At 34.0% G+C, this 17,830-nt stretch overlaps 2 protein-coding genes across 5 annotated transcripts; one reads left to right on the top strand and one right to left on the bottom strand.

The window, feature by feature from the left end:
• The first annotated feature begins 870 nt into the window (after positions 1–870).
• Positions 871–8,754, top strand: LOC105328357 (patatin-like phospholipase domain-containing protein 2). The gene is made up of 8 exons (XM_011429200.4): positions 871–1,149; positions 2,935–3,167; positions 4,287–4,352; positions 4,818–5,085; positions 5,573–5,791; positions 6,028–6,163; positions 6,488–6,607; positions 6,858–8,754. Exons 1-8 carry the CDS (start codon positions 933–935, stop codon positions 7,474–7,476), a joined length of 1,878 nt encoding a protein of 625 aa, XP_011427502.3. The 5' UTR covers positions 871–932; the 3' UTR covers positions 7,477–8,754.
• A 1,147-nt stretch (positions 8,755–9,901) lies between these two features.
• On the bottom strand, positions 9,902–17,585 carry LOC105328360 (GLIPR1-like protein 1). 4 transcript variants are annotated; one of them, XM_066085657.1, is made up of 6 exons: positions 17,366–17,535; positions 12,547–12,600; positions 11,646–11,769; positions 11,442–11,545; positions 10,834–10,937; positions 9,902–10,185 (listed from the first exon to the last, which is right to left on the bottom strand). In XM_066085657.1, exons 1-6 carry the CDS (start codon positions 17,429–17,431, stop codon positions 10,086–10,088), a joined length of 552 nt encoding a protein of 183 aa, XP_065941729.1. In that variant the 5' UTR covers positions 17,432–17,535; the 3' UTR covers positions 9,902–10,085. The 4 variants fall into 4 exon arrangements, with proteins under 4 accessions (XP_065941729.1, XP_011427503.3, XP_065941730.1 ...); XM_011429201.4 differs by lacking the exon at positions 17,366–17,535 and adding an exon at positions 12,957–13,123; XM_011429203.4 differs by lacking the exons at positions 9,902–10,185; positions 10,834–10,937; positions 11,442–11,545; positions 11,646–11,769; positions 12,547–12,600 and adding exons at positions 14,994–15,135; positions 15,602–15,705; positions 15,918–16,021; positions 16,257–16,380; positions 16,753–16,806 and having other exon boundaries at positions 17,366–17,585.
• Between the last annotated feature and the right edge of the window lie 245 nt (positions 17,586–17,830).

The following is a 17,830-nucleotide window of genomic DNA, read 5'->3' as shown; positions in this document are numbered from 1 at the left end:
CTGGTTTTTATTTGTTCCAGAGGATTTCTTCTTCAAAACTACAAAGCATACATTATTCTGCTTCATTTTCATTATTTCCTAGTTATCTCTCCTTGGAAGGGAATTTCCTCTTCATTTGAACAATTTTAGAAGTTTTTCTACCATTAATAATCTGTGCCAAGGTTGGTTAAAATAAATAAAAGCAAGCTGCCAAATGAATAGAAATCTGGATTCAACTGAACAATTAATGAACAGATTTACAATTTAATTATAAATTAATATACATGAAATCTTATAATATGTATAAGCATAAAGATTCAATGGGAACCTGAGATTTTACATCCCTTGGTTTGAATGAACAGTTAATATGATATTATTATGTTTAATTTTTAATACCCGTAGTAAAAATTGTTTAAGAAGTTGCTAATAAATTTAAAGTTGAGCCCCCCCCCCCCCCCCCAAACATAGTGTTTGGGAACAGCTGTAGAAGTTAAGGAGACAGTATTATACAATTTATTGGGTGTGAATGCCGATATTAAAATTCATTTCTTCTGCACAAAATGATATTTTTGTTGTTATCGGTATTGAGATGTCTGAAAAAAATTGTTATATATTTTCAATAAAGTTTAGGTCTATTTGAATGCACATTGATTATATAGCAATAAATTGCTCTATTAAGTTATTTTTCCTTATTCTTTGTTCAGGTGTCTGTTGTGGTCCATGGCACCCTTTTTTCACATAATATTTTTTTTACGTATTTTCCAAAAAAAATTATTGATTTTTTGGTTCCGGATAAACTATATGGCGTACGCCTCTTTCTTTTAGAAATGACATGATAAGATTTATCCAATCAGATTTCGCCAAATTGGAGGCTTGTCTACGTCAGAATAATTTGGTGGTCACCTGATCAAAACAAAATACAGTCAACATGGCTCAAACACGGACGTGGTTTTATGTTTCTTGATAAAACACCAGAATGGATTACTGAGGACTTAGAGCGATCTATTATGAATTTTTCGTTTGCTGGATGTGGATTTTTGGGAATATACCATGTTGGTGTGGCTAGTTGCCTAAAACAACATGCACCACAACTGGTTGAAAACGCAACTTTTTTGGGAGCAAGTGCTGGGGCCCTTGTGTCAACATGTTTAATGTGTGGAATTGATATAGGTATGTTCACATTCTTGTACTAAATTTATTATTTTATCATTGATGCCTAAGAAGAAAATGTGTGTGTATGTATTTCATAACCAGTCTTACCTTGACCTTCACACATGTGACCCAATTTTTAGCCCCCCCCCCCCCCCTTTCCCCACAATCTTGTCAATTATTTTAAACTTGACAGATTTTGTCATAAAAGTTATAATATTATTGTTGATTCTTTTGGATGCTTCATACTAAAATACTTTAACAAATGTATTAATTGTCACATGAACACAAATTAAACCCATAAAATGATAGATTACAACTATACTACCAAAAGTATGTCAATTTTTTTCTTTTCACTACCGGTATATATTTCAATGAAAACCAACATTTTTCAAAGACTCATTTAAAAATAACCCCTTTACCGATTTTGAAAAGACTTGGACTGATAAATTCAGAATTTCTCTAGCTTTGTTGGCATCATATTTCTTAAATATTTTTCCTACCTGCAGTTCTTGAGATTTGATGTTCACCATCTAAAGTAAGATTTTTCGGCTCTTATATTGCAAAGGATATGTAGTAGAGCACTTAAAAAATATTTTTGTGTGTGTTTGAAATATGAAATTTTGCAAATGAGTTGTCAAAAACTATTTCAATGTATGTCAAAAAGTGCAATATACTAGGGAAAAAGGAAAAGTTGACATACTTTTGGCACGTTAGTGTATATAAGACTTATTAAGAATTAAACAAATTTAAGACCAAGTTTTCTCAAAATTTATCATTTAACTTTACTGGTACCAGGATGAAAAATGTTTAATTTAATGAATAATAACTTGAATATTAAAGCTGCATTTTGCATATCTTAGTAGAAGTCATATTTTATGTCACATTGAGATATTTAGTAGTCGATGCTTGTGTGTGGAGTTCTACCTGATCAAACAGTATTACACAACATCCATTATTCTCCTTGACTTCAGCAGGATCTAGATGAAGATCAAGCAGGATATTGTAGAGATTTGTGTGGAAACATTATGTATTTATTCTGATAAGGCTAAAGCTCACTTCCACTGCAGAAGTGACAGGTTGACTGACTTTGTACTTCATTATTGATTTACAATATAACCACCTAGGCAGATGGCAGTTCATGGCTGTCCTGTGGACCTTGTTAAAATTACCACCTTCCTTCTCTCACCTGTCCCCCACACAAAGGAATATGCATAACACTGAAATGTTTGTAAAGTTGTGGCCAGGGGCAGGGTCTTTACTGTATACCATATAATTCATACTACCCTAATACTGAATAATTTGTTCCTTGTTAAACTGGTCATTATTCAAGTTTTCATAGAGGCTAGCTAGCATTTGTTTAAAATATTCTTAGTGTTGTCATTTCTTTCAGATACTTATGTAATAGTTTAAAGATTTTTTAAACTTTTATACTTTTAAAGTTAGCTGTAATAGGGGTTTAAAAGGGCAGAATAGTGCCAGTGTACTGTGAAGTGTTTAATCTTATAGTGTTTAAAGGAAGATCAATGAGAGGGATAATGTAATAAAATGGATACAATATCGTGCTTGAACAATTTTGAAATGTATATACATGTATATGACACTTTTACCAATACTAGAAATCAAGGCATGTTTAAAATATGTTTTTCTTTATAAGTGTTGATCAATGCCTTATTGTTTTATTAACAAATAAGATAGAATATGTATAATACATGTAATGGCATTTGCATTGTATATTCATATAGTAAAGAGGTCTTGGCTTGTGAAGATGAAGAATATCAAATTAATGCCATTCTTTCTTATTAGGTGAATGTACCAGCTTTGTGCTACGACTTGCCACAAAAGCCCGCTCCAGAGCGCTGGGACCATTACACCCAAGCTTCGATATCTCTAGAATTCTGAGGGATGTCCTAGACTCCATATTGCCGGACAACGCCCACGAGATTGTGAAGGGCCGTCTGTACGTATCGTTGACTAGGGTCAGTGACAGACAACCAGTGCTTGTGTCGGAGTTCCATTCCAAGGCCGACCTGATTCAGGTAGAGTTTGTAAACATAAATAACAACAACAATAAATAACAACTGGGATCATTAAGGGGTGAATATGGTCAGGGGTTATATAAATTGGTGGACAGGATCCGTGTCGTGTGTCAAAGCATGTGCAAGCACTATTTTTAGAAACAGAGAATTTAGGTCATTTGGGCAAAGATCACTGGATCAACTTTGCCTTGGCCAAGTATTGGTGCATTAAGTGCCAACATTCTGATCCTGAGCCAGAACTCCTCATAAACTATGTAGTTATATGCGTAGCAAGATTTAAAGTTCTTACAAATAATAATAAGTTTGACGTCATATAAAATGTATATGAACAAGTAACCTACGAAGGAAACATACAGCCACTCTTAGTATAATATAGTAATTTATCTTAATATCACTAATTAAGTAAATTATAAAGATTTACATGAAACATTAACCTACTCTTGTTAGAACATATATGATGGTATGTTAACCCAGGGGTTAATTGTTTTAAAGCCACAGTCATGACAGTGAGAAGCGATTAAAGCTTAATTTAATTTTTCATTTATTAAATCTTTATGTACCTGGTATGTGGAAGCAGTGACTTTTGTACATTAAAAGATTAAATAAGATAATTGATAGAAAATAAGCTTAATTCTTTAAATACAGGTTGATACACACAATGGAATTTCGATATATCTGAGGTATTTTGTCCTATATCATGACCTGCTTAGCCTTATTATTCACTGTCAAATAAATCAGTCGAGGCCTTCAGCTGCATGTCTTAGATAAGGCAGAGCACGTTCTCACCTTGGCTGATCTTTACATCTTGACCTGATGCATGTTAGGGCATACGAGTATAAATGAATTCCAAATTTGAAATAAATGATGTAGATATGGGACAGAATATTTTGTATTTGTCAATCAGACCAAAATTCTCTTTCTATTCCCTTATAAGTATGTTTGCTGTGTGTTTGCTTTAGGATAAAAATTGTAGTTGAATTTTTAGACGCGAAAATTGATATTCCACAAATTTGCAAGTACATGTACTGATTATTAATGTTTATAAAAAAACATGAAGTAGAGTTTTGTCCTTTCTGTATGTTCTACGACCCTGTAATCATGCTATTGTTTGTTTTGCAGGCTTTATTGTGTAGCGCCCACGTTCCTCTGTACTCCGGGCTCATACCTCCCTCTTTCCATGGAACAGTAAGTTCTTTAGTATTGCATAATGTTTATGCTTCAAAATATTGTACCTGATATTTCTATGACTGAGGATTCAAGCCAAGTTTGTGAACTTTGTGCTCTTAAAGATTTTTTTAAAGTAAGATATTTGGTCCACTATCTGTTATGAACTTAACCCTGTGTCGATCTGAAATCGGTGAAATGACATTTTACAGTAGCTGATAGATTTAAATTAGGTCAGTCTCAGCGCAGTTTGATGCAAAGTCCATTTATGGCTGACTTTAATCACATGTAATTAACATGTATTTCGCAAGCTTTGGCTTCTATTATTAGACTTCCAAGCCCCCCCAACTTAAAAATATTGTTTTTCATCATAGTGTAAGAAAGTATTGATTGAAGTACTTGGTAAATCTAGATTTCATTTCAATTTTGGTTTTCATAAAATTTTAAGTTTATGAATAACCCAAACTATATTGTTCCATATTGTAGAGATACATTGATGGAGGCCTGAGTGACAATCTGCCGATCCTCAATGATCAAACCATCACGGTGTCTCCGTTTGCCGGGGAGAGCGACATTTGTCCATCGGACAACTCGGCCAACTTTGAGCACATCATACTGGCCAACACTAGCATGCAGCTGACCAGTAGGAATCTCTACCGAATCTCCAGGGCCCTGTTTCCTCCCCACCCTTCCATCCTCAGTGACATGTGCACTGAGGGGTTCGATGACTGCCTCAAGTTCCTGCAGAAAAACAGTAAGGAAGAATATGATCAGAGATATTTTAATCTGTTTGCCATCTTTTTAGACTCTTTTGAATGTTCCAAGATGATATAAAGATGGATAATCTGATATCTTTTGCCTCTCACTTCTCCTAGTTGGAAATAAATTTCAAGTTGAGAAAGAATTTTGATTTCAAAACAATTATATTGATGGTCATTCTGATAAGCTCTATTGAAAAATCATTTTATTTCTTGTAGACTTTATAATTGTGGGTATTTTTAAAATCATTGGTTCATTTGGGGCACAATTTTATTGGTTTTGTCCTAGTATTAAAAATGAACCTGCTATTAAACAGTTTAAAATTTGTTGAAGACATCAAATTATGGTTAATGTTATCCCCAAAATCATGAATATATTTAGTTATCTCAAGTAATGATAATTCTACACTGTATTTTCTGTTTTTGAAAAATTGCTTTAAAGGTTATGAATCGAATTAATGATGTTTTTGCATTGTTACACAGACCTGATCTCCTGCACTCGCCACCTGAGTGTCAAGTCTTCTATACGTCCTGTCCACAGCTCGTGTCAACTCAGCGCCATGGACAGGGAATCCTGGGAGGGGGAGGAGGAGCCAATCACTGAAGAGGAGGAAGAGGATCCCCACGGGGAAAACTGTCAGGAGTGTAAACAGAAGGTCCAGGGGGCCCTTACAGATACACTCCCCCCAACAGTGGCTGAAGGTGAGGGGCTGAGCCAGTCATTAAAACGACTGATACACCATTCTTGTAGTTAATTTATATTCAGGGTTCTCCATCATTTCAAACTTTACGGTAACATATGAACAGGGTACTGATATTTCCAATGTAATCTTTTTGTATGATAGACAAGCTGTGTGATATATTTCTGTAAATGCTTGTTTAAAGATATGACACTAATGGAGAGCAATTAAAATTGATATGTTAAAATACTGTTTTAGCTTTCCAAAAGGCATGTGATTCAATGAACAAAGGTTTTCAGTCGTACATTCACCGGCACCGTGCACTGCGTGTGGCGTCCATCATGGTGGCTCCGTGGTTCCTTCCTGCTGACATCATCTACAACTATGGACTGAGGTAAAACACTTTATCCTCCTCCCTCCATTTAAAGGGAGATAATTGTCAGTAGAGTGCTTGTGAAGTATTTGTTGGATAGAAATTTTGCCAGCTGTTCAATTCATGCTGAGGTGTTCATTTTATGGTTTATATTTTGTACCATTATTTTATGATGAAATTACCGGTAAATGTGCAATGCTAAACAAAACAAGCATATCTTAATGTCAGATTACACTTGTGTGTTTTCTGGAAATAATTTTGAAGAATTTGGAGAGTGGTAGTTTTCATCTTATTCAGGATTTTGATTGACCTAAGTATTGACCTAGCTATTCGTTTTTCTGACAGAGTTTTGGAATACTTGCCATCATTACCCAGAGACGTCCAACAAATGTCTCAAGAAACCATCAATATGCTGCGCCATCTTATTCACCTGTTCCAACATAACAAAAGGAAATACACAGCTCGGTAAGGAAATTCTCATATTGCCATCATTATATATTTATTTCAATATCAGTTTAACAAATCACCAAAGAAATGTCTTTTTCATATCTCTTGCACCTTTTAAAAAATGAATTTTCTTCATTAAAAAAATATCAACAATCACTCTTTGACATTTTTGTAGCATACACAACATAAAACTTACATGTAGAAAAACTTTAAAAGAGATTGATTTAACATGTTTTTAACATAGAATTAACTTTTTTTACCCCTTCAGCTTTACCTGTCAGCTGGCTATCACAGAGATAAACTACGGTAATCAACCACTGCTACCCAACTCCCTGATGATGAGCCCTTATCAACCGGAGCCAATCAACCCATCGGTCAGAAACCTCAACATTGGATTCGCTGTTGACTTTGAAACAGAATCCAACGACCGCAGGTTGTCCATTGGGCATTGTGGGAGGCACTTAAACCATATGGATATAAGCCATGTTGAAATGCATGCAGAAGGAATGGGTAAAAACATCCATCTAAATGCGACAGGTGAACAAGCCTCAAATCAGTTGTTTGACACTTTTGAACAATGCCTGCATATTTCCAACGAGATGGAATCAGTCATGGCGTATTATTACAAGGATGAACGCAATAAAGATTGCTACAGTGTGCAGGAAATCTTTGATATAGACGATGTAGACATCAAACTCCCTAGTCCCACAGATTTGACCCCTAAAACGAGGTTACCCCATTCTGACTGGCACTCTTATCTGGAGTCCAAGCCAGACATTGAGAATGAGGTAGAGGACAGGATACAGGAAGTACTGGCTATCCCAGAATTTCAGAGCAGTGATCAAAGGGATGATGCACTCTCCAAGCAAGAGATCCAAGAAAGATAACAAATGGAGTTTATTTAGGTCCTTTCTGAATGAACTACTTATTGACATATCTTTATCATGTGTATATTCCTTGCATGTAGTTATGTAGTTTTAGAACCTTCACAGCAACTTTGATGATTTTGCTTTTCATATGTAAGAGTTCATTGGAATTATCAAGTTGTTGAGTGCTTAATTATCAATAGTGCAAATGTCTGTCAAAGTGATCAAAGTTTTGTCCATGAAAAGCAGCCATTCCCATAGAGCTTAGATTAGATTTTGTTCTATGATGTATATGCCAATGGATTTTGAGAAAAGTATTGGGTTGCTATTGTAGCTATGAGTTGTAAAAATCAAGCACAAGTGCCAAATTGTGTGTTTCATTATGTTCATGTGTATCTTTGTAAAGCAAGAATGCCATCATTTGGTTTGTTGTCTTAACCTATTTATTCCTATTATACATGTATCTTATTTCTTTTTATCTTGTTTATACACCTTCAGGAATGCAGGTTTGTCTCTTGAAAACATTTTTGAGTTGTCTTCCACATGTTTTGTGAAAAGATACTTTGGAATATTCAGGTTCTATACAATGCAAATTTTTATTTTAATGTAACTTTTTAAATAGATTTTCTTTTTATCCCTATCCTCTTCCTCTAATATTCCAAGTTATGGTGCTTACTATACACATGTCATTCTTGGGTAATTTTGTATAACCTTATAACCTAGTATTTTAACACATATTATTTTACCATGTACATTTGTATTTATGTAAACATGCATAAGGCATAAACTTCCAAGTTTCAGAAGTATCTTTGTATGAGTAGATCCAGAAAAAATTTAAAGGGAGGGAAGGGGGGGGGGTTCAAGTGATAATTGTGCTTGCCATGGGGATCTTGGGCCAATTTTCAATTAAAAATTTATGTGGATTTAAAAACTTAAAATTTTCCAGGTTTTGGGAGATGGCTCTCTAGATTTGCACATGCTTTTTCGCATTTGTGCATGACTATTCTTGGTCAATTTCCAATTAGTCTGCTGGCAGGTGTATTTTTTGTAATATCTGTAAGTTTTGTTGGCATAATAATGGCTGAAAACTTGTAGTTCACCTTCATTGTTGTAAGAACTGTTATTAGAGATTGTCTGTGTTTTCAGATACAGACTCGATTATCAATTGTTGTTGTATTTAAACCGTGGTGTTCTTGTATTATTGGACTGTGCGTGTCTGTGTTACTGAAACTGTTGACAAGGGCGTAGTTCTCTATACTGAACTCAGACTGTTATGAAATAAAATATTTCACAAAATAATACTGTTTGTTGCTATGTGATTTCAGGTGAATAAAAAAATTAACTAGAAGGAATATGTACTATATATATATACTCCTTCATAGTAACTGCGGTACTGTTATTTTGAAGGCAAATTGAGATAGTTTGGTGAAATATGATGTAATGTCACTTGTTTTGTTTTTTATCTAAGTCAATCAATTATCTACCTACTTGTATTTACCCCTGGATCAAATTAAGAAAAAACAAATTATCAATTTCCCCTGCAAGAGAGCAGTACCACTGTTGCCCTGAAAGGGTCTATTACAAACACTTCGTAAGGAAATCCTTTTCATTTTGAATACTTTGTCAACTATGAGATGCTACTTTTTGATGGTGAACTTTATTCTAATGCTTGTCGCCGTTTTTTTTCTCAAAAGGAAATTTTTTTTTCACAATTTTAAATTTTTTTCTCAAAAGTCTATTAGTAATAATTATACATAATTTACAACAACAAAAATTTCTCACTATTTTACAATATTTTTCAAACTGCAATCAAAAGATACAAATTTCACAATACTCTCATTTAGAATAGTAAAGATCGATGCCTATCAAGTTTGTAGCTCCTCTGGTATTAAAGAAAAAATACTTCCCTTTTTTTTCACAGGAGTAGGCGAAATCTTGTAGTAAGAAAGATAACTCTAAAATCGCACGACAATCACAAATCATGTGAGATCCTTTATTCTCAAAATTTTTAGACGGCTTTTCAGTTACAACTTGTAATTTTCTTGGTAAATATTTCATTCACTCTGCTGGAAAACAAATCTCTGGCACTTTTAATATAATTTATATAATTTCAAATACTCTTGTATTGTTTTGATCACAGAAAATAGTTTTTCAAATCAAATCGTAGCAGAAAAATAATACAAGGGTATACATGTACATATTGAACTAATTACTATTGAGGCAAATGTGTATTAGAGGAACAAGTGTCTGTGGCTTTGATGTATAGTTTGCCAATTTCTTCGACTCTATCAAATTTGTTTTAAAGGGGAAAATATTTTGAGAAAAAAAGTTTTTCTAAAATTTAATTATCTTGTAAATTTTAAATGAACAATGCATGCCATTTTTCGGCAGGAAAAAGATTTTTAAAAACCCAGAATCTTCACTAGAGAAAACACAAATACACAACTGAAACATTTTATTTTTATTTTGGTTAAATATTGGTTAAATATAATGTTAAGAATTCACTGAACTAGATTACAAAGGTCTTTAAGATACACATGTAGAAGAAATTTTGTTATACAGTAAGAAACCGAGTTTTTTTATGGAGGGGGGGGGGGTGTAGTAGGTAGTTGATGGGGGTGTGTGGGGGTTTATCTGGAACATAATCCGCTATAACACCGCCTATATCCGCTGGGACAGCGACTACACTGGCGTCCGGCGATGTATGGCCTCCGTCCTACCCAATTACCTCTGAAATATCAACAATGGGGGTGTTGAAATTTAGATTATTGATAATCAAAATTGGTACATGACATGTACAAATTTTGATTATCAATAATCTAAATTTTTGTAAAGGAGATTACTCTAGAATTTACAGAATGTTTAAAAATGTCTAAACAATAAATCTTTCTATAAAACCTTTGAAAGGGTGTACTGATTTTGATACAAATGTTTCTATTTGCAAAGCGATATTTTACAAAAATACGAATTACTACGTGTTTTTCAGTAGACAGTTAAGGTTTGTGTGATTTTAAATGTGTTTATGTACTCTTTATAAATTACAATATAATTACTCATCGAAAACTATAGAGAAGAAAACAACTACAAGTATCAACATTGGAATCGCATTTTTTTTTTTTGGAATTTTTGAAATTGAATTAGGTATTTGTAGCTACATGTGTATACATTGTACATGCATAAACGGAAACTTTACAGAAATGTTAACAAAATCTTACTATTCAAAGAAAGTTATCACTTGACCCAATTAATATGGACACGTATAGATGTAAACTAATACAGGTACAGTAAAAGTAAAAATAGACATCCTCTCGAACATGTTTCAAACAATTCATAACACGCCAAAGTCAACCCGTGTGGTCAGCTGCAAGCAATACTTACGCCGGCCCATAGTTACAGACATAGTTGTACCCTCCTCGGCCCCCAAAGAGGTTCCTGCAATACGCCACCCCGCAGCCTACAGCTTCAGAGTCAGCCCACACAACCTAAATCACGCCCTTGTAAGCATACAATATACTCAACTGCCTTCGTCAATTCCACAATATTCCATGTACAACATGCGCGGGTCTAGAAATTTTTTCAGGGGGGTGTCCGACAGTTATTTGAGTTTACCGGGGGGTCGGGAGGGGGGGGGGGGGGGTATGAGGCATTTTTTTTTTGGGGGGGGGGGTAATTTATAATGTAATTTACAAAAATTTTGATTTTGCAGTGGGGGGGAGGGGGGTATGGACCCTCCTGATCCCCTCTCTAGATCCGGGCATGTACAAGGATATTGCGCAAAAATAATATATAGAACTTTTTAAAGCAATGAATTTGTTAATTATTTTTTTGGTAAGAAGTATTCAAATTATCATAATTTTATTTATCTACATCCTGTCGCTGTAATAAAGTTGTAACCCAGTTAGATAAATAATGAAAGTAAGTTATTTATGTGTGGTTGTTTAGACAAGGAGTTAACAGAATTCCCATTAATCAAAAGTCGCATTTACCTGTGTATAATGACCACAAACGCCAGAACAAGAGTTGCTCCCAAAATCATATTGTCTTTTCTCTGTATACCAGGCATTTACTACATCATTAGCATGGGCTTGATCTGAACGGAAAGGGAAGCACAATGAGAGAGAGAAAGAGAGAAAGCATATTTGAGACACACACAAGCACACACACAATATGCGTTTAAATGCGTTATATACCTGTTCTGCGGTATATGTTTTCTCCAACGCTACCGAATTCCCTGCTGCTTCTGCCTGGGTTGTGGCCCTTACGGCAAGTATTGGCCCATTTCTGTGCAACATTGGCCAGTTCTGAGCTCCATTTCTGTATTACAGACACTAAAAAGTTCACACTAACAAAATATCATAATAAATGTAAAAAAAAAAATAAAAATCCCGAGAACAAAACTTCTCCCGGGTTCCAATCTTCGAAAGCAATTTCTTTTTTTTTTTTTTATTGTTTACAACGTTTTAGTAAGGCGTTTCTAATGATTAACATTTGAGTGTTAGTTGTAGAGTTATAAGCAACAAACAGAGCTCAAAAAATTCTTTCCTTTATAAACCAGGTTTGTTCCATGGTTTTGTTTTCATTGGTTCAATAATTTACACGCTAATTTTTTTTTACGTGTCTTTTAGTTTTGAACATAAATATACATGTTCTAGCATTTCTTACAATTTTTTTTTGTCTTAATTTTGAAAGTTCAAAATGCAAACAAAAACATGACCTGAGATTGTCTTCATTGAAACATTGTAAACATTAAAAACGGACAAATAAATTTTGACCAAAATCGTGACCATGCCCCTTAGGCGTTTATGTGTGCAAATTCATATTCATCTTATATAATTTTTCTATTACACACTGGTAAGGGAAGAAGGTTTGAAACTCCAATTTGCTTTATATACCTTTTATACAAATCTATACAATTTATACGACAATTCTGGAAAGCAAACATAAAAATAACTTTGTATTATTAAATCTCATGGGGTTTTCTGTTCTTCTATTTCTGAAATTGGTGACAAATTGGTTACAAAAGTGGGGATGAAGAGTGAACAGCAGACAATAATTGACCAAGATATAAAACGTTGGATTTGAACAACATACCATCAGCTTCATGTTGGCGGCCCCCTTAATTCTTCGCCGATATTTGTTGTGTGCCTACAACATTATTTATAACACAGTAGAATAAAATGAAACAGCGGAGGAGGCTACATGTATGTTGAACATGATTTCAGACGAAAGACAATTCAAATTTATCTTTGTTAAAAAATGAATATCCCATCCTTTCAAAACGAAGTCAGACAAATCAATTCGGACATCTTTTCAAAACAAAAATCCAAAAGCCTCAATTTTTACATGTATATACTTGTGTAAGGTATCAAATATTCGTAATTGTGTATGAAATGTATCGCAACTGATGCAACTCTTTGAGGAAATACACATAGGGCTATAAAAGTCATTGTTGCAGAAAAATAAAAATGATAATAAAATCACAATAATTAAAATAAACGTACCTCAAGAAAATCATTTTGGGCGAAGGCCATAATGGCCAGCCCTAGAAGGAGAAAGAACCTATTCATGTTGGTGCCAAATGGAGATATGATCAGCGTTGGAAATGGCTGTAGGTTCGGTCAGGTCTACTATATATATAAATGCCCGCCTACCTGCTCTTCTTCTTACATGATTCACTTAAAAAATTCCATTACTGCAACAGTTGTTGATTTATTTCACATCCGTTTTAATTCATCATATGATCTAAATATACCCTCTTCTTCTACAGAGTTTAGTATGACTATCGTTACAACACTTGCAGACAAATTATGTCATCCGGCATCAATATAGGTGTTGTACGCATAAAATTATTGAAATTAGGTTTGTTTCTGGATGAGGTCAGACGAAATTACTGTGAAGTTACCATAAGTTGGTTGATATTATGTATAAAATTTATATTTTTAACAATTATATTTAACATTTTTAGACTGCAAAACGCTGTTGTAAACACAATTTTCAAGAATCTTAACTCTGGATGAATCACTACATGTAATACGAAAAATGGCATTCACTTTTAACTCGTATTTCCTTAAAAAAATGATTGCCAGTCCACCAAAGTGTTGCGTAAATTGATAGATTGATGTTATTTTTTAACTGTAGATATTAAAGAGTCCAGTGTGGTGCTCATCGCCCTTGATGGACCGTCTGATGTAACGTTGGTATCTAAGACGAGTTGTCGCTCTTAGCAGCGGCACATTTAAATGCGTTACAGACATGTTTAATTAATACTTAAAATTGTACTTATTTTTGTTTATTAAAGCTGACCAGCACCTTGCATTTTAAATGTTAAACTTTTCTAGTTAACTTGACAGTTAAATACATATGAAGTATACAAATAGAAAACTTAATCATCCTATAGTAGTGAGTGGTCAGTGTGTTTACCGCTCGTCCATCTCGGCATATGATATCGGTGGGAATGTACACAGTGCTCAATGTTGTGATAAACCTTACGTCTTTTGAAATAAAAGTGAAGCATATCTATAGTGTAAGATTTACAAAAATACAGCAGAATAAATTCAACAAGGCAAAACAAATTTGCTAAACAAATTGTGAAACTAAACCATGAATCGAACATTTAACAATATACTAAACAGTATTTACTAATGTTCCCCTCCACTCTCCCAGTAAACCTTCACAGATGAAATTCATGTACCTTCTAACAAACGCTGTTGTTGTTGTTAATGATGTGCTCAGATAAACGAAGATATTTTGTAGTCCATTCTGCACGCGAAGAATTTTAGAACTCGGACGGACGGTTTATAAGACAGCACAAAAGGTATGATTTACATATAAATGCTTTATATTATGGAAGCGTATCACGTTGTAAAGTATACTTTCAAGTTGGAGTTTTTAACTTTAAGCATTTTCTTGTTTAAAAAATCAACTTTAAAGTTGGAAATTCCAACTTTATAGCTGGAACAGCCAACTATGAAATTAGAGTTTCAAACTTTAATCCTGAAATTTCCAACATTTTTTGTTTTAAATTTATTGTTTTCTTGCTAATATTACAGTATGTATTATATCACAAGCAAAATGTGCATTAAATTATAGTATATGTCAAAACTAGAAGTTTTCATTAAAAAAAATAAAAATGCAATACATGTTTAAAGTATTGAATACCAAATATCGAAATAATTTTGACTCAAATAAACGCTATCCTAATATGTAAAACAAGAGGGTGTCGTTAATCAAATGTAGTATTAGAAAGAAGCTCACGAAGAGACAATTAACATCAAAACAAAACCTTGCAATTTGTATATTTCTATCGTGTCTTTATCAATATGACGTTGATAAAGATCTATTATTTAAAGACATTTGTCTGAAATTGAAAAAAGTTATAACATATCAAAAGATTAAAGTTGAAAATTCAAAGATTAAAGTTGGAAATCCAAAGATTAAAAGTTGGAATTTAAAATAAAGAAGTTCACGATGTGGCACTAATACGCTTAAGTATTATATAGTGTGAATACAACTTTGTGACATAAGATATTCATAGAAAGTGTTTTTCTGTATAATTTATTGCCAAGATAAATTTATTTCCAGGCTGACTTTGCACACAGTCCGTTCTGACACCTATAACCCCGGGGACAGCGACTGCACTGGCGTCCAGCGATGTACGGCTTTTTACCATTCCAGTTACCCCTGAAAAGTACACGTACAGTCAGAGTTTGGCTAAATCGTCTTTATACACAACCAAAATAATTTGTTACTATTAATTTTATCATTTTATTTAATTTTTGTTGAAATATTGATAACAAAATTACGAAACTCATTTGATCGACATTCTCGCCTTTTTAACGTCAATAGCAAATAAGTTGGCAACATATACAGTTGATGAAAGTTAGAAACATCAATTTTTTTTTTATTTTAGCGGGGTCTTTTTGGGGGGGGGGTCAAAATTGATAAGTTTGTTTTTCAATAATTAAAAATTATAAACTGTAATGTGATATTGCTCTGTTTGTAAACAGAGCATAAGAAATGCCAAAATTCCAGAACACCTCCGATGCTCATATTACATTTAGATTTACATATAAATAAATACAGATATGGTGTTAAAACTTTAAACTGAATACATGCAAATATGATTTTTGATCAAAGGAATACTTACGCCGGTCCATAGTTACAGACGTAGTTGTAACCTCCTCGGCCCCCAAAGAGGTTCCTGCAATAGGCCACCCCGCAGCCTAGAGCGTCGGAGTCAGCCCACACAACCTAGGAATAAATAACCTTGACACGTTTCTTGATGTCATATATGGATTATTTTTTATATTGTTTGGTTTACGTTCAGCTTCAAGTCATGCAAAGAATATGAAAAGAATATGAAAAATAGAAGTATTTTCTGGCATACATGTAGCTTATACCAATGTTTACAAGATAAGAAAATAAAACCAAAGATTTGGTGTTTTTTTTTTTTTTATAAGAACCTGTGTGTAGTGACCACAAACGCCAAAACAATGGTTATAGTTGAAATTATACTGCCTTTTTTCTGAATACCAGTTCTTTACTACATCAAAAGCAGAGGCTCGATCTGTAGGAGAAAGGAAACACCATGAGGAGAGAGAGAGAGAGAGAGAGAGAGAGAGAGAGAGAGAGAGAGAGAGAGAGAGAGAGAGAGAGAGAGAGAGAGAGAGAGAATTCGAACATTTTTTGGAAGAAATATGTTTATTTTAAATGTTTTTTTTTTAAAATAGATGTGCAATTTACTTTGCAAAAAATATCTCCATCTCTGTAGCATAATGTTTTAAAACAACTGAGTTCATCACCTGTTCTGCGGTATATGTTTTCTCCTAAGTTCCGGTAACTACTGCTACTTCTCCGTGGGTTGTGACCCTCGCGGCAGGTATTGGCCCACCTCTGTGCAACAGTGGCCAATTCTGGGCTCCAACTCTGTTTCATAATAAAGTCTTAAATTTCACTAAAAATCCATTAAATCAAACGAAGAAATCAACTTTGTAAGAATAGAGAAGGGGCGGAGTTCTGGGGTAAGGACCCCATACTCTTGTGAATTGAAACTCATTAAATTCACATACCGTAGTAAAATTATTGAAAATTGAGCTTTGAACCTCCACTAGGCATTGCATAAAACACATTTCTACCTCAAACACCCAAACCACCCCATGAAAATTTCTGGATCCAGTTCATTTGATTTCCTCATTTATAAAATAAGGTTAATAAAAATGTATTGACATCCGTACAATATCTTTGTGAAGGTTTCACAGAAAGAAAATGGAGAGAACACATAGTTTGAAGGCGACATACCATCATCTTCATGTTTGCAGCTCCTCTTTCTTGTCTCCGTATTTGGTTATGTGCCTGCAACGTTTAAACAATGTAAATGGCAGTGATGTGATGCAGTATACAAGGTGATTTTCATCCCGAGTGTTTTTTTCCCGCCCTTATACACTTGAAAACGTATTCATCCCGTCTTGAATTCGCCCAGATACAGTTGTGCGGTACTACTCCTTCTAATACACACAGTAATCAAAGAGCTATTTTGAATTCGCTCGGTCTTAAATTCGCCTGCTGACAACGAAGGCGAAAGGGGCGAAAATAAAACGGAGTGAATATTTACCTGTATACAGTAATCGAGAACAGTCAAGAATATAAGGTTACTAAATTGATATTTTAAAAGTTTTCTTTAAAAGTATATTTCCTTAAAAAAGCAAAACTGGTCAACATTTCAAAAATATTTTTAAAAATCTGATCAAACAAAAAGTATACCTATACATTCTTAAAACGTTCCTTATTAAAACTATTAAAATCAATAATCAAAAAATTAATATTTTGTATCCGATCACTTTCCCTTTGCTTATTTTCTAAATACTAACTCAGAAAAAAATTTCGAGGAATAATTACACAACAATGAACGTACCTCCAGAAAATCATTTTGGGCGAAGGCCGCAATTGCCAGTCCTAGAAGGAGGATGATCCTGTTCATGTCAGAATTACCGGTAGGTTGAGGGCAGTGTGGGAAATGGTTGCAGATTCGGTACGATCCAGAATTTATATCAAATCGCGCCTACCTTATACCCCTAAATTTTTATAAAGTCGTTGATGATGATTGTATATACTTATTAAGTTCCATAATCTTTTAAAATCAATAACTCCACCTTACCTCCATTTTACAAATGAATATTGTTACGATACCTGCAAGCGTGACCGTTGCACACGTGCGCTATGCAATAAATTAATTTTTGTTTGTCCCCGAGCTCCAGCATTACCAATACATTGCGTAGAAAGTTATTGAAATTAAGTTGCTTCTAGCTGTAACAAGACGAAACAACCGAAATTAAATGATTGAAAAACAGGCTAAACTAGGCAGATGCATAAATTAACC

This window comes from Magallana gigas, chromosome 5 (assembly GCF_963853765.1).
Source record: "Magallana gigas chromosome 5, xbMagGiga1.1, whole genome shotgun sequence".
Lineage (NCBI taxonomy): Eukaryota > Metazoa > Mollusca > Bivalvia > Ostreida > Ostreidae > Magallana > Magallana gigas.
Note: the sequence above shows the minus strand (reverse complement) of the source record. Positions and strands in the feature narration are given on the sequence as shown.

Bases quoted from the DNA above. Each gene is read 5' to 3' on its own strand.
- LOC105328357 (XM_011429200.4), top strand. From the start codon at position 933: ATGTTTCTTGATAAAACACCAGAATGGATTACTGAGGACTTAGAGCGA. The intron at 3,168-4,286 runs GTAGAGTTTGTA...TTTGTTTTGCAG, and splicing joins CCAAGGCCGACCTGATTCAG to GCTTTATTGTGTAGCGCCCA. The intron at 5,792-6,027 runs GTGAGGGGCTGA...ATACTGTTTTAG, and splicing joins CCCCCCAACAGTGGCTGAAG to CTTTCCAAAAGGCATGTGAT.
- LOC105328360 (XM_011429203.4), bottom strand. From the start codon at position 17,431: ATGAACAGGATCATCCTCCTTCTAGGACTGGCAATTGCGGCCTTCGCC. The intron at 16,381-16,752 runs GTATGTCGCCTT...ATTATGAAACAG, and splicing joins CTGCAAACATGAAGATGATG to AGTTGGAGCCCAGAATTGGC. The intron at 15,136-15,601 runs GTAAGTATTCCT...TGTACTTTTCAG, and splicing joins GTCTGTAACTATGGACCGGC to GGGTAACTGGAATGGTAAAA.